The 23014-nt window shown below is 40.0% G+C and overlaps 1 protein-coding gene across 1 annotated transcript in view; it reads right to left on the bottom strand.

The window, feature by feature from the left end:
• Positions 1-1550: 1550 nt before the first annotated feature.
• THBS2 (thrombospondin 2) overlaps positions 1551-23014 on the bottom strand; it is a 49029-nt gene continuing 27565 nt past the window's right edge. The window contains exons 14-22 of the mRNA XM_039532816.1: positions 20335-20442; positions 18196-18355; positions 15427-15545; positions 12732-12966; positions 10394-10621; positions 8976-9247; positions 6820-6917; positions 5226-5365; positions 1551-3424 (exon numbers count right to left, since the gene is read on the bottom strand). Of these exons, the coding sequence (XP_039388750.1) occupies positions 3417-3424; positions 5226-5365; positions 6820-6917; positions 8976-9247; positions 10394-10621; positions 12732-12966; positions 15427-15545; positions 18196-18355; positions 20335-20442 (1368 nt within the window). The 3' untranslated portion in view covers positions 1551-3416. The remainder of the gene's footprint in view (positions 3425-5225; positions 5366-6819; positions 6918-8975; positions 9248-10393; positions 10622-12731; positions 12967-15426; positions 15546-18195; positions 18356-20334; positions 20443-23014) is intronic.

The following is a 23014-nucleotide window of genomic DNA, read 5'->3' as shown; positions in this document are numbered from 1 at the left end:
TTCCTTTTTTTTTCGTTCGCTGCTCTGGCCACCCTGTAGGGGGGGGGGGGTGCGGAGGAGGGGAATGCCCTGCTGGGAGCCGGCTGCGCGTTCTGTCTGCCCCAGCCAGTGCCAGGTCTGCAGCATCCTTCCCTTCCCGCCGACTGGAGCAGCACGGAGCCCTCCCGATAGGCAGTGCGGTGGGAGGGGCTGAGTGGTGAGCACCCTGGCTGCAGGAAACCCTGGCCACCCCCCTTCTCTCTCTCCCCCTACTCCCTCCCCCCCTGCTAGCTGGGGCGCGCACTCCACTGCCCAGGGCACATCTGCAGCACAGGGAGTCCTGCAAGACAAAAGTTTGCACCCTGGATCCGCCCGTCCCACAGGTTTTGTTTTTTTTTGCTTGGGGCAGCAAAAAAGCCAGAGCCGGCCCTGCTTCAGATCATATCTAGAAGTGTCACCTGAACAAACTTTTGTTTCCAATCCCCATTGGAACACCAAATTGGAAAGGCACATGAAAATTAAAGTTGGGGGTGTGCAGGCCTATTAGAACATTTAAAGAAATGTTTGGTTCAGGTTCATTTCGCAAAGTTTTGGCATGATGAGTGTTCTTGTTTTTTCTAAACCAATTCACCTGCCCCATCTCCAAATGATTGCAGCTTATCATCTAACAAAGCATTGGCATGTTGTTTTGAGAATTTTTTTCTCAATTCTTGTTCTGCGTGAACCATCCCAAAGCGCTCATTCCTGAAACCCTTGATTGTGTGGGTAATCGTTATTCACACTAATATATCCCATTGACTTCAATAGGATGTGCAGAAGTAAGGATTACAGGACCAGACTATACATCTGTTCAGTTACACTGGCCAAGATCCAGTGCAGAAACCTGTGCATTTGTCTGGCAATGACAAGAAGCAGGAGTGAATTTCTCATTTATAGTGTCAGAAATAAAACAATTTTGGGTGGTTCAACAAGAGATTAAGTGGCTCAAGTGGAATTATGGCTCTTTTCAATGAGACCAGGAAGCCTGCTGTTACATCCTTAAAATATTCTCAATGATTTGTAACTAACCAACAGGTCCATTTGACATGAAATGATTTATAACCAAGCAACAGGTTTGTTTAGATACGAGAGAGTTTCAGGGCCTGGTAGCTCACTCTCTCTTTCTTTTTTAAGAAACATTTTTAACTATAAAAAAGGTAAGGAGATTTTTTTTTTATAAAACCTTTTTACAGTTTATTTCCTATCATTAATTGTTAAAATATAAAAAATGATGATCTGACTAAATGAAGCAGGATGTTAAATGGTGAATTTTGTCTGTGTAAACAAATAAATAATTATTTACAATCTTTGGCAAAACAATGTGAAGTTTCATTGATCTCATTCTCTCCCTCCTTTTTTCTCTCACATGCACACACACCCTTGCAAAGAAAAAAAGAAAAAGAAAAAAGAAAACCTTCATAAATAATTTACATAGAATAGGAAAATTATGGTACAATCTAAATATTAACATCTTCATCCCCACACTGATGTTATGCTTTCACAAAACCAAACCAAAAAACCCTACACGTCCATCACAATCATTACATTTAATGAAGTCTCCCCACTTTCTCACTGGGACTTGGGGATACAATTTGAAACAACAGAAGTATGAATTGCAACAAACTCAAAAAAACCTCATAAGGAGGATTTTTTTTTTAAAAAAAAGGGTTTGTTAATATGAAGAGATTGTAAAATGTGCAATAAAGCTCCAAACTGTGTATTCTTTCTAATGAATATAGCAGTAAAATCTATTTAAAAGGAAAAAAAAGAGCTGAGTCAACATTTGGCTCACCATGCCCTATGATAAGGCAAGAGATACTGTATTATTCCCTTAGTAAACCTCATCTGTGATTAAAATTACACCAGCAAGAGTTTTTTTGTGAACAAAGCTCATACATCTTAAACAAAACAAAAAAGTGTTAAATACTTGCATACTATTGTATAACTGAATAACTGTTGTATCTGGTTAGAATAAACACTGGTATCCCTTCAGCATTATTTAAAAAATAAAACAGTTCTATATACAGCAGACTTAGGTAACAATACAAAATACTAAAATTAGGATAACAGTATATATATATTAAGGTTCCCTTTATAAATTCCTCATTATTACTTATTAAATCATGTGCTACTTTAGAACATGCTGGATTGTAATGACATAAAACCGCATGTTTAAACAAATGTGTACATTGCTTCAATGATATCTTCATGTTGTGATATGCTTTAACAGTTTGTTCTAGCATTATTTGTTAATACTGCATTACTAATGCACTGTATGACATGCTTTAAAAATAAATTATCAGAGAAGGTAGCAGTATGTGTAATCATGATAAATATTAACAAAATATTTATAACTGGAACCTTAATTTCCAAATTACCAAATTAGGTAATGGTAGCGTGACTACCTTTTCATAATCCTAGATCAGGATTCAGGATGTCAAAGTGCTTTTTGCAGCAGAGATGGAAAAGTGGTTCAGATTCAACTTGTTCCAGACGGTCATGAAATATGTTTAGCAAGAGGGAATGCAAAAAAAGATGTACACTGGCCAACTGGAAACCATTTTATAAAAGCCACAGTGGATGGCCTTATGTGCTTAACTGAATTTCTATGCTTTCTTATGTTCAAGTTTAAGTGCTGGTTCAATTGTATTTGTCCTTATTTAAGTCCATACAAATAACATGCATTGTTATTTCTAGTTAGACATTATTTGAAACTAAAAATCTGAAGTTTCAGCAACTTCTAATCTTAAAAAGTATTTTTGAAGAGTTAGTAAAAGCATTCTTATCAGCTGAAAGATCTTTTTGCATCAAGCCATCTTCATATTATTCTCCAATGGCTTCTTCATTATTAGGCTAGATATTGTTGGTGTGGTCCCTTTGTTATTTTACTGAAATTAGGCTCAGAGTTTTTGTGTTACCGAGGTCCAGCCCTGATCGGAGCAAGGGAATTGTCAACCCTAGGCATAAAAAAGTGGTTTTAACACTTTTTTTCCACTTAGTTTAAGACAATGGATGATACTCATCCCCTTTTTCTCCATATATATATAAATACATTAAGTAATTACACTTTATATGTAAACATCATTCCTTTGTAAAAAAACAAACAAGTCTTGCTAAGTTTTCACTCTACAAAAATGTTCTAATGTATCAATCTGCTTTTGCTTCAGTGGTGGGTTGGACGCTCACATTTAGGTCCCATTAGTCCTAGTTTTCAGAAGGCACTTGAGCGTAGGTTTGGCTAAGCCACTCTTGGCAGCAGGGACGTACAAGGTCAGTTGAACAGAAGGCCGGAGGAGGAGGAGGTACACAGAAAGAGAAGTTGGGAGTACCAGGATGTACTGAGGTGTCTAGGTTGCACAGCATCTACAGTACTTTGCTGGTAATGCAGCAACCATAGCTCAGAAATCTAAAGTAAAAGAGAAACGGATATTAATTGGTGCAGAGGCATATTTGGTTTGGAATACAGTAAAAATGGAACAAGAACTCAAATGTGCTATAGTAAAAGGGAAGCAGCCTGCATAATACAAAGATTACTTTTTCTGTTCTTATAAATGTGAAAACATAGAACTATTAAAAACATTGTGGATGGTTTCATTATTTTTTTTTAAATGGAGAATGCATGAATCACCATATTTGGAAGTTTTTAAGACTAGGTTAGGCAAACACCTGTGAGGAATGCTCTAGGTATTATTTAATCCTGCCTTGAGTCCAGGGGACTGGACAAGATGACCTAGTGAGGTCCCCTCCAGTCCTACACTTCTATAAAATGGGAATTGAAAATAGCCACTGAATCCTTAATGCCTCCTTAAAGAAGGGCTACCCACAAGTCTGCAAGTGCACGAGTAACCCACTACTGAACACATGTTACAAGTCCTGCTTTGATCAACAGAGGATATGAGTTGTTACATCTCCCAGCTAGGTAACATTGGCTCTTTAGCTCAAGCTGTAGCAGTTCACACTTTTAGCTCTAGAGATTCCCGGCTTCACTCCCAGTGTGTCAGGCATGAAGGTGACCATCACACATGCAACACACACTAATGCGCTGGATATACTCACACAGTTCCAAACAATTCTCTCCCTCAGATAATTCCATCCTTTTTTTCCAGGCAGATTGTATTAAACATGTGTTTGTGGTTATTCAGATTTACATTAAGACTAGTGGGATCCAAGCTTTTAATGAATCAGTGTCTAAATTATGTTGTGGTCCCTTATGGCTTTGGAACATGCCTTCTGGCTGAAATTTATCGGGATTATTGCTGTATGTTATACAGTCATGCCCTGATTCAGGAAAGCAGTTAAGCACATGCTTAAGTCCACTTGTTTCAGGACAGCATGTTGATCAACTCAAAATAAACTCCCTCTTGTTTCATTCATAGCTAAGAATTGATTGAGTTATTTCAGAATGATTGATAGATTAAGGATTCCATTCAACAACTGGAAGATACTTTCTATTTCCATCTTTTCTCCCTAGTTCAGTGGTTTTCAAACTTTTTTTCTGGTGACCCAGTTGAAGAAAATTGTTGATGCCTGCGATGCAATGGAGCTGAGGATGAGGGGTTTGGGGTATGGGAGGGGTTCAGGGCTGTAGCAGGGGGTTGAGGTGTGGGAGGGGGTCGGGGCTGTGGACTGGGGGTGAAGGCTCTGGGGTGGGGCCGGGGTGAAGGGCTTGGGGTGCAGGAAGGGGCTCCAGGTTTGGGGGGTCTCAGGGCTGGGGCAGGGGATTGGCACCTGGGCTTATGTTGGGCAGCTCTCAGTCAGCGGCGCAACGGGGGTGCAGAGGCAGGCTTCCTGCCTGTCCTGGCACTGAGGACCATGCTGCGCCCCGGAAGCAGCCAGCAGTAGGTCCGGCTCCTAGGAAGAGGCATGCAAGTGGTTCCACGAGGCTCTCACCCACAGGCACCGCCCACCTCAGCTCCCATTGGCCAGTTCCCGGACCTGCTACTCGCTGCTTCCGGGGTGCAGTGCAGTATCAGAACAGGTAGGGACTAGCTTGCCTTATCCAGGCAGCACCACCAATGGGACTTCTAATGGCCCGGTCAGCAGTGCTGACCAGAGCCCCCGCAACCCAGTGCCTTCCATTTTGAAACTCACTTCTGGGTCATGACCCACAATTTGAAAACCACTGCCCTCATGTTTAGCTGGGAGATTGAAGTAATTGGGGCATAAATAAAACTTTCATAATTGCCTAGTTCACTGAAAAAACTAACCTCTGCATTCATATTTGAGGTCAGAGAAGTAGACCATTTCTTGAGAGAAGACAAAAAGACCTAATCGTCCACCAGCAAAGGTCTTATCATAGATTGGTCCAGAGTCTACCATGACCTGTTTTCCTTCATATACTAAAACTCTGTAAAGAAAGACATGTTTTAGATGAGTATAGTGAATCAACAGAACTTTTCAAGGTTGAGACATGTAATAGCAGCTGTCAGGTGATGATATGATGTTGAATTCTAACACTAGGTGGCATGTAGTAGAAGTTTATTACATGGGTCATTCCTCTGTTATACCTTCCCTGAGCCTGTCTGGTAGTCATAGCCCATTTATTGGAAGCCCTGGTGCTGTTCCATGAGTAATTTGATGAACATCATCTGCAAAGAATTTCCCAAATCCTTGTTTTATTACAGCTAAGTCTTCTGGACTGTCAAGAGGGAGTGTCATGTTCTTAATGTTGATTAGCCACATGCCTCTTTATGCTCAGAAGTTAGCTTGAGAAATATACACATCATTTAATTGACTCACGGCAAGTCTGTTACCTCCTCACAAATAAATATATTTTAATGACTATTCAAAAACCTAGTTAATTTTTCTTTTTCTATTAGAATTCCCAGTAGGATGAAGGAGCTTCATGTACAAGGACCATAGGACCTGCCACATTAGATTAGGGCAATGGGCCCGCTAGAGCAGTATCCTGTCTGACAGTGGCCAGTACCAGCCCCTTCAGAGGAAAGTGCAAGAAACACCATAGTGAGTGCACAACTGTGAAATAACCTGCCCATAACAGGAGTATCTTTCTATCCCTTGTCAATTAATCACTGGCCTATGCGCTAAAGCAGGATGGCTTATATTACATAGATAAACTGTCCTTTATTCTTTCTAATGTAATGGATGACCCATGTTGTCCCCAAATCCTTTCTACTCCTTACATCATGCAACAGAACAAAACTGTATTAGTCCTGATGAGTCCTGGGCTATTCAGGTCTAAAGAGGCAAGAGATAATTTCCCCAATAAAAATGTAATATACAGTTACAGTATTTACTGCAGGTTAAAAATTATCTGCACTGTCAATCCTCATGTTTAAAAGGCATAAGATAACCAATTAGGGTAAGGAAAAGATATCCTTCATAATGTAACACTTAGCAGTGCAATTTTGTGTGCATTACACAGGTGTTTACAGCTGTTTCTGGAGTACCTGGTGTAAGCCACTGTCAGAGACAGAATGCTGAACTAGATAGGAAAAAAATGTCAAGTTTTAATCTCACTTTGCGTATTGTTTTGGAATTTCTCTTTCTTGGCTACTTTACAAACAGTTATTTAGTAAGAATTCAAGATATTTTTATTTAATAATATTTAGTTTATGTAAATTCTGAACAGTCCTAATGAAACTGAACACATCTGATGTGTATGTGTGAGGAGAGAGAGAAGTTATTTAAAATTTAATAAAATGTTCCAAAAATAGAGAAACTCTGCCATGAATGAATCATCAGCACTGGAATTAACAAACAAACCATTAAAAGCCACTACTTCATTAGAAACTAAAGCTATATTATTAGGAAATTTGTAGGCATTGAAATACCGCTTACTTTATTAATCCTGTTTTAGGCCTGTGAATCAACTGCCACCTGTAGGCAGTATAATCTTTCCAGCCAACATTCTTGGGGTCATGCCACAAGGTACGTACCTATAGTAGGAATACAAATGCTTCATTAGAAAAGGTTTGTACTACAGCAACTGGATATCTGATCACAGCCTATTTTCTTCGTATCACCAAACTAAAAATTACTTTAAAATTTAGTGATACTGAACGACATTCCCCCCACACTCTGGTCACCTATTTTAAGTAACATGAAAATTGCCATCTTCAGTTATACATCAGTTACTCTCAGACAAGTAGATTAATTCATGGGTTAATAGACTTTAAGGCCAGAAGGGACAATTAGATCTTCTAGTTTGACTTCCTGTATATCAGAGGCCATAAAATTTCACTCAGTTACCACTGTATTGAGCCCACTAACTTGTGTTAAAGAGTATCTTGTGCTAAAGAATATCTTCCCAGAAGATGTGAAGATATTAGAGATGGATCCGACGAAGTGGGTATTCACCCATGAAAGCTCATGCTCCAATACGTCTGTTAGTCTATAAGGTGCCACAGGACTCTTTGCTGCTTTTAGAGCTGGAGAATCCACCACTTCCCTTGCTAGTTTGTTTCACCCTCACTGTCAAAAAATTATACCTAATTTCTCATTTGAATTTGTCTGGCTTCAACTTCTAGCCATTGGTTCTTGTTAGGCCTTTCTCTGCTAGATTAAAGAATCCTTTAGTGCATAGAATTCTCTCCAACCTTCCCCATGAAGGTATTAGACACTGTAATCAAGTCACCTCTTAGTCTTCTCTTTTATAAATTAAACAGATTGAGCTCTTTAAGTCTCTCCCTCCAAGGCATTTTATTTATTACTCAAAGCATTTTTTGGCTTTTTACTTCACCCTCTCTAATTTTTTAGTGTCCTTTTTGAAATATGGGCACTAGAACTGGATGCAGCATTCCAGAACAGGTCTCACCAATGCTGCATACAGATGTAACCTCCCTCCTCCTATTCACTATTTCCCTGTTTATACATGAGCTCTTTTTGTCACAGCATCGCACTAAGGGCTCATGTTCAGTTGCTTGTCCACTCTGAGCCCTAGATCCTTTTCAGAATCACTACTTTCCAGAATATAGGTGCCATTCTGTAAGTATGGCCTACATTTCTTTTTTGAATGGGCCCAGCTTATCAAGCGATCCAGATCACGCTGTATGACTGGCCTGTCTTCATCATTATTTACCACTCTGGTAAGCCTTGTGTCATCCAAAAATTTTATCAGCAGTAATTTTATATTTATTTCCAGACCACTTGATGAAAATGTTGATAATTGATGAAAAAGTGCAAGGAAAGTAAAGGGGAGTGGAGATCTGGGAATATATTTTGTCTGAGTTCTGTACATGTTCAGACACACACACTCTCACACAACGTTCACCCTACAGAACTGATCCTGCTACACATACCTATGTGAGTAGCTACATTGAAAGAAATGGGACTAATTAGCTGAGTAAGAGCTACTGCAAGACTGGCCCAATATTTATTGTATATTGTTCCAAATCTCTGGCACAATAAAATTCTCCAGGAAGGCCCAGACCCTGGTGTGAACTGTATGCAGTTGGATCCCTGTGCTTGTGTGGTACCCCACTGACTTCAGTGGGCTTCCTTAGGGCCATAGGGGCCACCATGTGAAGTTATTGCAAGAGCTGGGAGTTTGTGGCAAACTTTCTGAACACAGCCACGTTCAGAAATATAAACATCAAATATATGTGAGGTCCCAAAGGTAGGTGTTTAAACGCCCCTCTGAAGAGAATAAAGCCCATTGTAACACCAATACTATCTCCAAGCTGGAAGAATTAACTGTTCTCCTTGTCCTTTGATTTTGCAGGTTCTTTTTAACTACTTTGTACATTCTCTTTTATCTACGTATATTTTGCATTACTTTGAAAACAGTACAAATAAATAACAACAAAACCATCTAAAAAGGCTGGCAATTTTATCCAAAAATTAAAATAACATTGAAAAGTCATTTACTATTTTCCCTACTCTTATTGGCATACTGACCCTCAGTGCCCTTTTTTAACTGGCAACCGGTTTTTGTGTCAGCCCCCTTTTTACCATATTGGTCAGCCCTCAGTGGTATGAAGACTTGATTCTCTTACCTGTCCAGGAGTGTTTCCAGTGTGCCAGAGAGCATTTCTCAAGTGCTCACCAGTGCCAGTCGTGGAGTTCACTACTTTGAGTGATACCCCTGAATAACCATAAGCCCTGGTGGGCTTGTCCTCCCAGTAGGTCTGTGTGACTTGCTTCCACATCAGGACATAAAATCGACTGCTGGACTGATAACCAAACACAAACCCGGCATAGTCGTCATCACGGTCTGTGTTAACATAGAATGTGCCACTGAAGTCAACAGAGGTGAACTCATCGAAACCTGGTAGAGGATTAAATGTGCAAGATATTAAGTTCCTCCATGCGGTGCAAATTCAGAATGCTTGAAAGCAGACTGTTATAGCATTTCTGTTGCTTTGGGCTTTTTAGGGTTTTGGGGGGGGGTGAAGGGTTGAGAGAGAGAGAATGAGGTCATATGTACTGTTTATATAGTACTTATATATCTGTTCTGTCTCATTCCTTAAACCAGGATGAGGATAAGATGATATCATCCTCTCTTTTTACCTTTGTTTCTGTGTAGTCTTTGCATTTCTCTGTCCCTTTCCCTCTTGTAATACTGCTGTTACAGAAACATGACTTGATAGCCCTTTTAAAGAAAAAACTAAGTTTTAAAGTGTCTTACATTAGGATCCCTTACTATACCAGTTGGGAGCAAGGAGGAGGCATTTGGCAGGAAGAACAACTAATGTGATGTACGTTTGCAAGCCTTCCTCAGTCCTGATTTATTCAGATCAGTGAAACAACTATGTTCCCTCTTACCTATCAGAATGAGCTCTATAAAATGCACGTGGGAGTTATTGTAGGTAGGTCTAACATATAGCAGCTGACATTCCAAAAGGAAATGGAATCAAGTAGCTCAATAGTCTTTTTTTCTCATATACAACCTCAATACAGAATCCTTTTTCTTCATCAGCTGAGCAGAGAGTTGTGGCAACAGCAATAGGAAAAAAAACTCTGACAAGTATATACACACAGGCACTCTCAGACACTCAGGATATACACTCCCATTTGAGTAAATGAACAAATCTATGCTATTTTGGGCTTCTATATGAAAAGAGAAACAAGACTATGCAGTTGTTTGATGTGCTACACAAAGTATAATAGAAGTGTGGTCTAGCAGCTTGAACACTCAGGTCACTATGAAAAATTCAGAGTCCTAATCCCAGCTCTGACAGTGACTCTGTGTATTTTAAACCTTCTGTCTCATTTTCCCTATCTGTAAAATGGGAATAATTATACTTACCTACCTAATGGGGTGTTGAAGAGAGTGTTGTAGTTAACGTAAAGTGCTTTGAAGATAAACAGCACTATATCTGTCATAAGTACTGGGGCTGTGTATTATCTGTATGTGTTTCAGCCAGCACTGTTCCAAAGAATCCAGATAATTTTATTCTCTTTTGATACTCACCTACTGCTATGCCAGGATCAGAGTTGGCAGTCTGCACCAGTTCTTTGCCCTGGTGGCGAATAACCCAGTTGGGGTCAATTTGAGCTGTTCCCTTTGGATCCAGGGGGACCATCTGGAACTTTCTGAAGTCAGTTTCACTGATGTCAATATTTTCGGGGCACACGTCATAAATATCTGGGACACTGTCATTGTCAAAATCATCTTTGCAGATATCACCTCTGCCATCACCTACAAGCAGAACACATACACAGGCAAAAATTGTTAGCATTTTGTACCTCTCTCTTTCTCTATTTATATAAATCAACAGCTGTTCACATAGGAATTAGAACACTGGAAGAGACCAGTAGTCTATGTAGTGTACCATCCTGCCACCAACAAGGACTTATATCAGAGGCAGATGTAAAATGTCTTTAGTGCACTTGATCACCAATGTATTCTTCAAGCATGGGCTTTCTGACGGAAAGAAGGAGAATGAACCTTAGGAAACAACCAAAGACTCAAAGACTTTCTGCAGTTCAGCTTGGTGGGAAAATGGTTCCACATTCCACTGTCTGACAGCCAAGTAGAATTCCAAATTCTGACCGACTGTGCACTCCCGCACTTGTTTATCTTAACACTTAAGATAAAAACTATGCATTTCCAACTTTATTCCCCTTGCCAATATCAAAGAAGCAATTCTTGAATCCATACGAGGATTTTAATTATTCAATGCATATGTTGCTGAAGTTCCCAGTGGTCCTGATTGCTGACAGAGTTGATTTTGTTTCAAATGATATTGAAAGCATTTGTCCAACCAGCCATGTCATCCACAAACTCTATCCAGGTCTGCAACTTAAAACTGTGTGGCTCACATACTTGAGAGCACATGAACATCTTTGCTTTTAGTTATAGTCTGGCTTTTGCCAAAGTTGAACAACATTTCTTCTGCCATTGATGATGATGAAGAGCAAGTCAACCTGTACTACTGATTCTGTTGGACAGTCTTCACAGAAGTGCATTTACACATATGCTGGCCTAGACCTCCATAGCCCAGCTGCGCTACGCTTGGCACAAGACCAGGAGGAGCAAAAGCTGGCTTTAACGGAACTATACTGCCCAGATCCCCAAGTCACCCTTGGACTACAGAGGTCCTCATAGAAGTTACATCAGTCCAAGGGCTATGGGGCAATTACAGAGATTGGCAGGGCACAGAGTTGTATAAGTCATTCCCTCTTTATCCTAGCCATGCCCCCCTTACACCAGGATACTGGGAGGAGAGGTGGTGTGGGAACTGCTATCACTGTTCTATATCACCCAAGGATTTCCCAGTGCAGTTAGAATCCTCAGGGGGCTATAACTGCCAGCTATACAGTGCAAAGTAACCAGAGCAGCAATCGAGAACTGGTCCACTGTAAACGTATTGTCACTATGAACATATGAACTAAATTTTGCTTTCAGTTACACCAGCATCAATGTGGATTAACTCCAGCAATTTCATTTACACTTGTGTAACTAAGAAATTGCTCATATGTATTTATTTTGTGGGTCATTACTCATAGATATATCAAACGTGTATAGCAGTTTTTATCCTAAAGAATCACAAAAATGTTTTATATGTTATATATATATTGGTAACACTTCATTAACCACTGAACTGCAACTATCTATGTGGTAGACTATTACAGCTGTTTAACAGTGACCAGGACTACAGCACAATAATTCAGGGCAAGAAATGAAGGAAAATACTGCATCCATTTATGTAACAGTCTAGTGCACATGATCAACACATACCTAAAGTGTTTCCTCTGTGAAACAATTTTTAGTAGAGTTGGTTGAAAAATGGCAAATATTTTCCATATATATTTACAAATAAATGAATATTTCTCATTTTTTAAATGTTATGGAATATTTTGGTTCTTTCAATAAAAAACTGAAGTTGAATACCAACATTTTCAACTGTGTTGGTTTTCAAAAACCAAAACAGTTTTTTTAATTAAAAAATTCTAGTTTAATATTTCATAAAAAAATTAACATTTGAAAAGGAAACAAACTATGTCCCAGAAAATTTGATTTTTTAAATAACAATCACATTTTAATCAAAATTATATTATATGTTTGACCAGTTCTAGTTTGATGCCCTTTAATGCATTAATACAATGTTCCAAGTTCAGACATGGCATAAGCAGGAGAAACTTCACTGAGGTCAATGATATTAGGCCTGTTACCTCTGGGCTCAATTTGGTCTGAAATGTCTTATTTCTTTTATCCTTCGGGAAAAATATCCTTCACATTGCTCTATACATGCACCAATTCTTCATGTACTTAAAACTGAATCAAACCCACTCTACTTGGTTCTTACCATCAGAGTCCTTTTGGTCAGGGTTGAACATGAGCCGACAATTGTCCCTGTCATCAGGAACACCATCATTGTCATCGTCAGAATCACATGCATCCCCTTTGCCATCCTTATCATGGTCAGCCTGGTTAGAATTGGGGATGTAGGGGCAGTTATCTTGGTTGTTCTGGTGACCATCTTCATCTATGTCCTCATTATTGTCACACTGGTCACCAACTAGGTCATTATCTATGTCAGTCTACAGAAAAAAAAACAGGCAACAACATTGGCATCTTGATTGTTACAAAGCACAAAATTGAGATGACATGTTTCCTTATTCTCTACATTTCTCTTTCAGTAACTTCCTAAAGAGTTCCTATATTGTGGTGACAAATTTATATGAAGTAGAAATGTAATAAAACTTCAATTTTTTTCACTCTAATATGAAGAATGTCAATGAAGTTCTTACCAAAACTGGGGCAAACATTTTCCTACATGCCTCTTAGTTTACGATTATTGGTTGGAACCTACTGGTCCTAATTCACAGGTCTGATACCTCCCCTTTACACTGCTGTACCTTGTTCAGATCTAGCCCACAGGAAATAACCCTGATGCAAAGGAGTTCTCTGTGCATCATAGGGTATGTCTACGCTGCAGTTAAAAACCCATGACTAGCCCATACCAGCTGACTCTGGCTTGCAGGGCTTGGGCTAAGGGGCTGTTTAACTGTGGTGTAGATATTTAGGTTCAGGCTGGAGTCCGGGTTCAAGAACCCTCACAGGGCATGGGCCAGCTGAGGAGTTTTAACTGCACTGTAGACATACCCATAGAGCCTTCATTGCACGCATCATAAGGGTTGTGCCAGGGGTGTGGCCAGGATAGGAGGTTTGCCTGGAGTGCCACTGCATTCTGGCAATTTTTGTTGCCACGTGGACCCTTGGAGCCATGGAGAGCCAAGTGAAGTTCAAAGCAGACCTAAGGCTTCTCTAACTTGCAGTGGGAGCCAAATTGTTCTCCAAATGGCACAGGATACAGGGAGTGCAAAGGTGGGGTTAATGACATCTTGGCCCCAAACCCCTTGGGCTCTGCACGGAGCGGCACTTGGCCAGACCTGAAAATCAGGGCTGTGGGTTTTTCTCATATAAGGAAGTTTAATGCCTACATTGAAGAGGAGGGTTTTATATATATATATATATATATATACATATATACACACACACATATATATATATATAAAATGTTAAAGGTGCAAAAGAAGGATGGTCAATTCACATCTAACTTTTCAGTCTTAAAGCCAGCTGTTTGGGGTTTGACTGCAACTGTTATAACAATTTAAAAATCTGGGATGGACACTAGAGTATTCATTAGATACATTGCAGGACAAAAATCAGATGTAATAATTTAATAAAACAGTGCAATATGATAAAATTCTTTCCTGGAACATAATTAACATTGCAAACACAAAATAGATGCATATATGATATCATGCATTTCAGCTGGCCCGATAGCCCCTCATGAGAGTGTGTTACCTCATATTATTGAAGTCTGTGCAAGCTGTGTAGCGCTCATATGAACTGTCTTGCCCAGATAAGGTTCTTAAAGTATGAGTGGCTGCTATTGGTCTCAATTAAGTTTAGTTATTATAAGCCCTGAGGTGAAGCTAAGTGCAATAACTTTGCATAATTATAAATTCCAAGGCATTCACCTGAACCAAGGCAACATTCAGTGTTAGATCATTGAAAACTTGCAAAACTATTTTTCATAACTTTTGCTTTCAGTTCATACCAGAACCTGCGATTTACCATGAATATCATAAAAGAGCTGTTCATATATTATGTTTCCGATCAGGGCAGTTTTCTTTTCATGTGAAGTGGGTGGATTGCAGGCAGAAGAGAATTGTCACGAAACAGTGTGTATCATTGCCATAATGGGCCTTTATGTTTTATGTGGAAACAAAAAAAAGGCAAAATATGGCCTTTTCTTTTCCATGCATTAATATGTCTCTTCTGTGAAGGAAGGGGAATGATTCTCCTACCACAGGTCGGAGTAACTGTCACTGAAATCAATTGCAGTTACTGATGTCCTGTGATAGGAGAAATGGGCCCCTCCAGTTCAGAAGTGAATTTAGGCCGCATTTTGCACTGGTGGCTTGTGGGATATCAGACTTTTAAAATTATATCATTTAAATTATTCTGTATCCTGTGATAATAGAAGAGCTTCCTGGCCTTTTACCCAATGAGTCTGTGCTGTATCTCCCACACCCCCACAGAGCAATCAGCTAGCTAAAGACTATAAAGGAGGGCAAGATGGTCTAATGGGCCGGGCACTGGACTGAGAGTCAGGAGACCTGGACTCCATTTCTGGTTCTGTTGCTGATCTGAGTCCCTGGGTGAGTTAATTAGCTTCTCTGTCACTCTTTCCCCTCCCACCTCTTGACTATTTAAGTGATACGTTCTCTGGGGCAGGGACTGCCCTTTACTATGTGTCTGTACAGTGCCTAGCTCAATGGGGCCCTGATCTTGGTAGAGGTCTCTATGCTTGACTCTAATGCAAATTATCATAACAATAATAATAATAATTTAGTTTAGTTCCTTAAACATTTTCTCTCTCTTTCTCTCCTACTCTGAGATCAGCATTAATACAAGCAGTTAGAAGGTTGCTTTCAGATTTCCCACATCAAGAGTAAATCCTCCCACCCACAAATGAGCTTAGTGTTTACCTGATCGGGATTGTGCACCAATGGACAGTTATCACAATGATCACCTACTCCATCCCCATCTGTATCTCTCTGGTCAGTGTTGTAAACGTATGGACAGTTATCTCGTTCATTAAAAATGTCTGTGAGGGTAAAAAAAATAATGTGACTAAAGCAGATAAGAAATCTAGCATAGCTGGTTCACATACAGTAAGATATACCATTGCAGAGGTCAGGCCCCCACTTAAATTCCATTGAAGCCCTATTTTGAGGGTTTAAGTGGCTCTTAAGAGGTTCATAGCCCTATGCTGATCCTCTGTCAGAAGTGAGTTTTATTCATGCCATTCCATTAAAGCTGCTTCAGTTTTATTATACCACCACATCACAATAAGAAATGAAAGAGCCACTGAGGAATTGGTGTACAGTAGAACCTCAGAGTTACAAACCCCAGAGTTACAAACTGACAGGTCAACCACACACCTCATCTGGAACCAGAAGTATGCAATCAGGCAGCAGCAGAGACCAAAAATTAAAAAAGCAAATACAGTACTGTACTCTGTTAAACATAAACTACTAAAAAAGTAAAAGGAAAGTTAAAAAATGATTTGACAGGTAAGGAAACTGTTTCTATGCTTGTTTCATTTAAATTACGATGATTAACAGGGGCATTTTTCTTCTGCATAGTAAAGTTTCAAAGCTGTAGTAAGTCAATGTTCAGTTGTAAACTTTTGTAAGAACAACCATAACGTTTTGTTCATACGAACAACCTCCATTCCTGATGTGTTCGTAACTGAGGTTCTACTGTAATTTCATACTGTGCGCCGAATCCTGCTTTCCTTACTAATGTAAAAACTCCCAGATATATTTCAATGGAAGTTTTACATATGTAAGGACTGCATGGGCTTTGAAGAATTTGGCCTTTTATATTTGCGAGCCTAAAGAAAATGTGTATTGCTAAAAAAGTAGAAAAAAAGTTTTTCATTTTAAATTACTTGGATTTTTATTGCTTAGAGTTGGAACTACCTACCCAGATTTTTTGAGTAATGCTCTGCAATAAATATTATAGCACAATTAGGATGACCAGATGTCCCAATTTTATAGGGACAGTCCCGGTTTTGGGGTCTTTTTCTTATATAAGCTTCTATTACCCCCTACTCCTGTCCCGATTTTTCACATTTGCTGTCTGGTCACCCTAATCACAACGGAATTCCTGAGGAATTCTATATAGCAATTCATTGCATGAGCATATGCTTTAGTGGTAAATTAGCTCATCTTATTATAACATATATATATAATTAATTGTACAGTGTTGCCAAATATTCAGCAAACACCCTTCCTTCTCATTTTGCAACAAATTGTCCTCTCCTTCCAAAATTATATCATGGTGACAAAAAAAAGTTAAGACAGTGTTGGCACAAGTGCCAGAAGATAACACTAGGATCATCTATTCAATTATATGGTTTCTGGAGCTTTATATAAACTTTGAAATACGGAGTCTCAGCCAAAGATACAGGGTTATGTTTTCCACTCATTGCACATGGAGAAGTCCCATGAGCTCTAGTAAGAATCTGATGTTGTGAATGATGGGAGAACTTCAAAAGGTTAAGAGGTTCAATTCAGATAAGTGTCCAAAGGTTGCATGATTAATGAAGCAAATCCAAGACCAGACTTTTTTCTATTATTTCTAACACTTCTGGGATTCAACCATGTTAGAAATGCTTCAAGAACAAGCTTTCTGAAGACATTTCAATGTTTTTGCTTCCATTTCTAGCCAAAACCAAGACTAGAGAGGTGTGTAGAAATAAGCAAATTAAAACACAGAGGATGTTTGAGTTTGGATTGGCTTGAGCTTTGTATGATTATCCAGGTCAATTCTGATTTTAACTGGCCCAGATTAATATCCTCTAGATATTGCCTTAACTGATAACTTTTTTTTCTCTTATTTCCAAACAGGAAACAAAAGTAGAATATTGCATCCTGATTATTTTGGAGTCAGGAAGAAATTCTTCTCCTCCTCTGAGGGATATTTGCAAGGGCCTGGGGCGGCACCTTGGGACGGGGCGGCACTTGGGGTTTGTTTTTGTTTTTTTTGGTTCGGCCAGGCGGCGCTGGGGGGAGGCAGGGCTTGAGAAGCGTGGCTCTGTGCTGGGGGGGTGGGGACTTGGGCGGTGCAGTGCTCGGCAGGGGCGGGCTTCAGTGGCACAGCGTTGGGGGGGGTTGGGGACTTTGGCGGTGTGACACGACGCTCAGGGGGCGGGGACTTGGGCGACGCGACGCTCAGGGGTGGGGCGACACGACGCTCGGGGGCGGGGCGGCGCTCTTTGTTTTCGCTTGGGGCAGCAAAAATGTTAGAGCCGGCCCTGGCTGGGGAAGTGTGATTTACCTAGAACATTGGGCATGGGTGATCTATTACATTCATGTGGGTACATTTCACATTATTTTCACATAAGATTTGAAGACTTCAGCAATACAAGCTGAAGTTATGGGCCTATTACAGGAATGGTGGGTGAGGTCCTGTGGCCTGCAATGTGCAGGAAGTCAGACAAGATGATCATGATGGTCCCTTCTGTCTTTAAAGTCTATGAGTCTATAATTAATGTCCTGTGTTCAATGCAGAGTCTGGGGATTGGTGGACGTTGGTCTTCCCTTTCTTTTTCTATATTTCTGACTGTAAAATATCAGGTGGAACTGATTTTATCTTACAGACAAATGCAACCAGCCCACCCATTGTCCATAAGTATTAGGTCTGGAATAGTAACCAGTTGCTGTTTGGTTTAGCGAATAAGAACATACCATCACCATCAATATCCACAGCACATGAGTCACCCTCTCCATTATTATCAGTGTCAATCTGAGCAGGGTTGTGCACATATGGGCAATTATCACAGCGGTCACCAACTTCATCCTTGTCATAATCAAACTGACGGGGGTTGAACAGAAGAGGGCAATTGTCCTAGCAAGCAGAAGCAAAGGATTTAAGAATATAAATCACAGCTTGGTTCGAGGCACTTTTTCATTTATCAAGAAGTATTTCCCGACCCTCCCATCCCTCATATTCCGCTTAGGAAGAAATGAAAGTGAAAATGAAACTAAGACATATAAATTGATATACAAGTGTGCCTTCCACTGATGAGCTTAGCCCTTTCCCTTGTGTAGCTATTTACACCTCTGCGAAACGGGTGCCAAATACTAATGCAGATTGGTAGGCATATTACACCCATTTTGTACAAAAGTAAATGACTACCTAATGTGCAAGGCAGTGGAGGATCAGGCCCAACATATGTGTGTGGAGAGGAGACTAGGTCTCTCAGAACCTTAAGAGAAGTCACTGGAGAATATTTTGCACTATTTTGTTGTTGTGCGAGCATTTTCCATGAAGACAAATTACTGTCCTAATGCAACAGCCAGACTTCACTATTTTGGACGTTCTAGGAAAAGATATAAAGGAAAGGCAAAATATGTCCTATTTTATCAAATACTGCCATATGGTAACAAAAAAATAAATGTGCCTGAGAGATAAGGATACTCACTTCAGTGTCAACTAACTGCATGTAACTGAAGGCAATAATTTCTGTAACTGCACATGCAAAATAAATGTTATTGATTTGTTACCATATTGATTAAATGCTTGTTCAACTTTTTTTTAAAGTTTCCAATTACAGACTGCATGGGTCAGATCCAGAACATGAAGGCACACAGCAGACTACACCTCATTTTTCCCTTTTGTTGTTACATTCTCCCCAGTGCAGACAGAGCAATCAAATGTCACTTTTTATTTAAACCAGAGGACCAGCTCCTGCTCTAGTCAATATACCAAAACCCTAAGATGATGCCACAGAGCACTCAGCACAGTACGGGATAGGGCGGAGACTTAAAAGGGGCATTAGGTCCTCTTTGCGCTCCTGCAATCCTACTCTGCTCTGCACTAGGCTGTACTCCCCAAGGGTAATTGAGATAAGACAGGGCAGTTCAAAGCTACCCTAATGCAACTGAGGATCTGATCCACGCAGTCCTTAATTATTTCTTGTAAGGGAGTGTGACAGGGTGCATTTACCCCGCACTGCACAGGGAAGGCTTAACTCCTGACTGTGGGCTGAGAAGCCAAGCCCCCATGTCCTTCCTGGGCATGCCCGAAATGTAACACCTGTATAAGAGGGAGCAGCCCAGCTCAGTCTGGGCTAGCTGCTGGAGAGGAAGGATGCATGCTGCAGGCTCCAGCCCAGGAGCTGCTGGGGACCCAGACTGTGGGAGCCGGAGACACAGAGACTCAGGCAGACACCCAGGTACCTGAGGATGCCAATCGGAGGTCGGAGCCCCCAGGATCAGCACAACTCGAGGACAGAGACCCCAAAGACACATAGGCCAGGACTGCAGGAGTCACAGTAGGAAGTAGCCCAGGGAGGGACTAGTCATTGTCCCTACAGCAGTCAGAGTGTTTCAGGCGGATCCTCGCTGACTAAGTGGTGAGTCTATTCATCACTACTATGGCCTTGGGCTGAGACCCAGTGGAGCAGGGAGGGCCCGGGACTCCCTATCCTGGCTGCTACCTCCCTGGGAGGCAGCCCAACCCTATTGACTCTGGCCACTATGCCTCACTACCCTATGAGTCAGGGTAGTGCTATTGATGCTGGCCTTTAGGCCTCACTGCCCTGGGAGCCAGGGTATTGCTAGTAACTCTGGCATCTAGGCCTTACACCCCAGGGAGTCAGAGGACTTCTATAGACCTGACTCCTAGGCCACACAGCCCTACAGCAAAGAGCCAGTTGGTGGACTTAAACTCTTAGGCCTCACTGCCTAGAGGCAGAAGGTGGCTTGAGAGACAGGGTGTACTCACCCCGCACTGGACAGGGACCCCCCACCCTATCACAGGGAGTTGCATTAAAATGATAAAAGACATTTTAAAAAAATCAACCATTAAATAAAATCTCATACTTTGTCATCCTCTACCCCATCATTGTCATCATCTTCATCACAGGCATCACCTTTGCCATCCTTATCAAAGTCTTCCTGTCCAGAATTAGGCAGATGGGGGCAGTTATCCTGTCCAGAAAAATCAGTACATTATATTTATGTTATGTCACAGGCTTGTTACATAGGCTTGAAGACGATATAGCCCACAAGAGGCTATAAAACACAAAGCTGAGAAAATTGGTCACAAGTACGTTTTAAAGACTTTGTGTTTGTTTGTTGGCAAAAATATTAGTTCATCCAGTTTTCATGCTGTAAAATAAATTAAATGAAGTTGCAAATCACATTCCCCAACTTCCTTCTGTTAGAAAAAATGTTTGCAGTGTGTTTTAACTGAGAGCATCTGATAGGAAAAAACACACACACACAGTGTCAGCTCCTTATGGACAGCTCATGAAGGAACTTTGAAGACTGCAACGTAACGTGGCTGGCTTTGGCTGCCTTTAACCAGAAGAATGAAGTTGAAAGCTAAAAGGATGATCTTCAGATGTAATCTACCATATGGAAAGTTAATGCAACAAAGACATAGACATGGGGCTGTAGTTTTGAGACATGTGTCCTTTTGCACTGTTAGATTTCCAAGACTTTTGAAAATAAAAGGCAAATGTATCCTTTTTTATTTCGCATTGAAGATCAGAACTGAGGAAAGGGTGATTATTCCAAGTGAACAGTTTTCTGGATTAGGCAAAAAAAAATAAGTACAGATTTTCAAAAACTTTGGTTCAAGAAAGCAATTACTCTGATTAACACATGGAGGCAAATTCTGTTCTCATTTATAGTCATAGAATCCTATTTAATTCAGTGGGGTTGCATGAATGTACCCCAATGGCATTAAAATGGTGCAAAGAAGAGCAAGATTTGGTGGCTGAAGTACCTAATATCTCTTACAATAACTACTTGGGCTTTCTAAATTGGAAATATAAGCATAAAAAAGTGAAACAGTGATCCAACATTTTAACTGCTATTTTCTTTTAAAATAGTATAGTTAGTGGAGAAATAGATTCATAGATTCCAAGGCCAGAAGAAACCATTGTGATGATCTAGTCAGACCTCCTGTATAACACAGGCCATAGAACTTCCCAGAATAATTACTAGAGAAGATCTTTTAGAAAAACATCTAATTGTCAGTGATGGAGAATCCACCACAATACTTGGTAAATTGTTCCAATGGTTAATTACTCTCACTGTTACAAATTTATGCCTTATCTTGGGTCATCATTCTGCCTTGGGATAAAGAATGGGTGAAAATGTAAAAAGCCACTCAAACCATTGTCTATTTCCTACACCAAAACCTTTTCTGGGGTTATAAATTGTTCTCTCTGCTGTTTTCACTTATTTTCACCTTTCCACTTCTGCTTGAAACCAAAACTGGACATGCCAAAGCACTGCAGAAATATTGTTCTTATAGCACATATATTTGAGTCCAGGATCAGCAAAGAAAATGTTGAAATCTCAGGGAAAAATCTATTCTCATGACATTTCCAGCCCAAATTTTCAAGCTCAAGAGATTCTGTTCATCTAGATAAGCTGAGGAAAAAGCATTATAGTTTTTGGATAATTATCAAAATCAAAATGAACCTCTTTAGGACTCAAAATGAACTTGTAGTACTCCTTTTTTTTGTATATACAGATGAACCCTTAATGCCTGACCCAAAGTTAGACTCCAAAGTATCATATTTAGGCTAATGTTTCATTTTTCAGTACAGGAATTCTGGAGGAAAAAATGTCTATATCTGAAAATTTTGAGAGAACTAAAAGTAAATTTAAATTCAATATATTAAATTTAGACAATAAGTTATTTTTCAATCACTTTCACAGAGTAGGGGAAGGATATCTTTTTTTTTTTTTTAGAAAATTACTAAACTAGAATAATTTCTAATGAGTGCTACTGCCTGAGAATATTTTCTATTTTTTAAATAGACCTCTTTAATCAAGCATTTGTTTCTATAAAATTAATGTATGTCTTACAGAAAGACAGGACTGAACCTTTGGGAACAGTCTCCTCTAAATGTGTTCAACATGTTATGTTCTTAATGAAAGCAGATCTTTTGTGTTGCATCTTGAGTCAACATGTTGCATGTCCTGATGACAGCAGCCAAAAAGAATATATGAACTGCAAATGCTGAGTTGGCCAGTTCTACAATGAGCCGACAGCAGGCAGCGTGAGAAAGTTCAGCATCTGAGACTAGTGTTCAGCAAGGGTCTATCTAATACACCCTTTCTGTTAATAAGGCATTGGCCCAAATTCATTCCTGGTGTAATGCCGTTGACTTCAATGTAGTTACACCTGGATGACTTTTTGCCCCATTTAACACTCTTAGCTCAAACACTGTTAGTCTCTGTGTAAAGTTTCTCATTTGTTTGCCCATTACGCTAGTTCAGAATTTGACATGGTTCTTTTGGTTTTGTTGCCACTGTTAGACTGCTAGAAGAGGATGCCATTGCTTGGGACAGGTTGGTTGCATTCTCAAGTAAAATTAAGGACCTATGTTTTTTTTAATATGGGGCGGGAGCAGAAATCTAAGAAGGTCATGTTTAGAACTGAAAAAAAGCAATCAAAAGAAAACAGTGCCATCTGTAGGCCTATGCAGCCAATGTTGTCGCATAAAGACTAACTCAGCAAAGTGCTTAAGCACATGCTTAA

The sequence above is a fragment of the Mauremys reevesii genome, linkage group 3, assembly GCF_016161935.1.
Source record: "Mauremys reevesii isolate NIE-2019 linkage group 3, ASM1616193v1, whole genome shotgun sequence".
NCBI classification, from domain to species: Eukaryota; Metazoa; Chordata; order Testudines; family Geoemydidae; genus Mauremys; species Mauremys reevesii.
The sequence above is the reverse complement of the archived record's forward strand: the minus strand, read 5'-3'. Positions and strand labels throughout refer to the sequence as shown.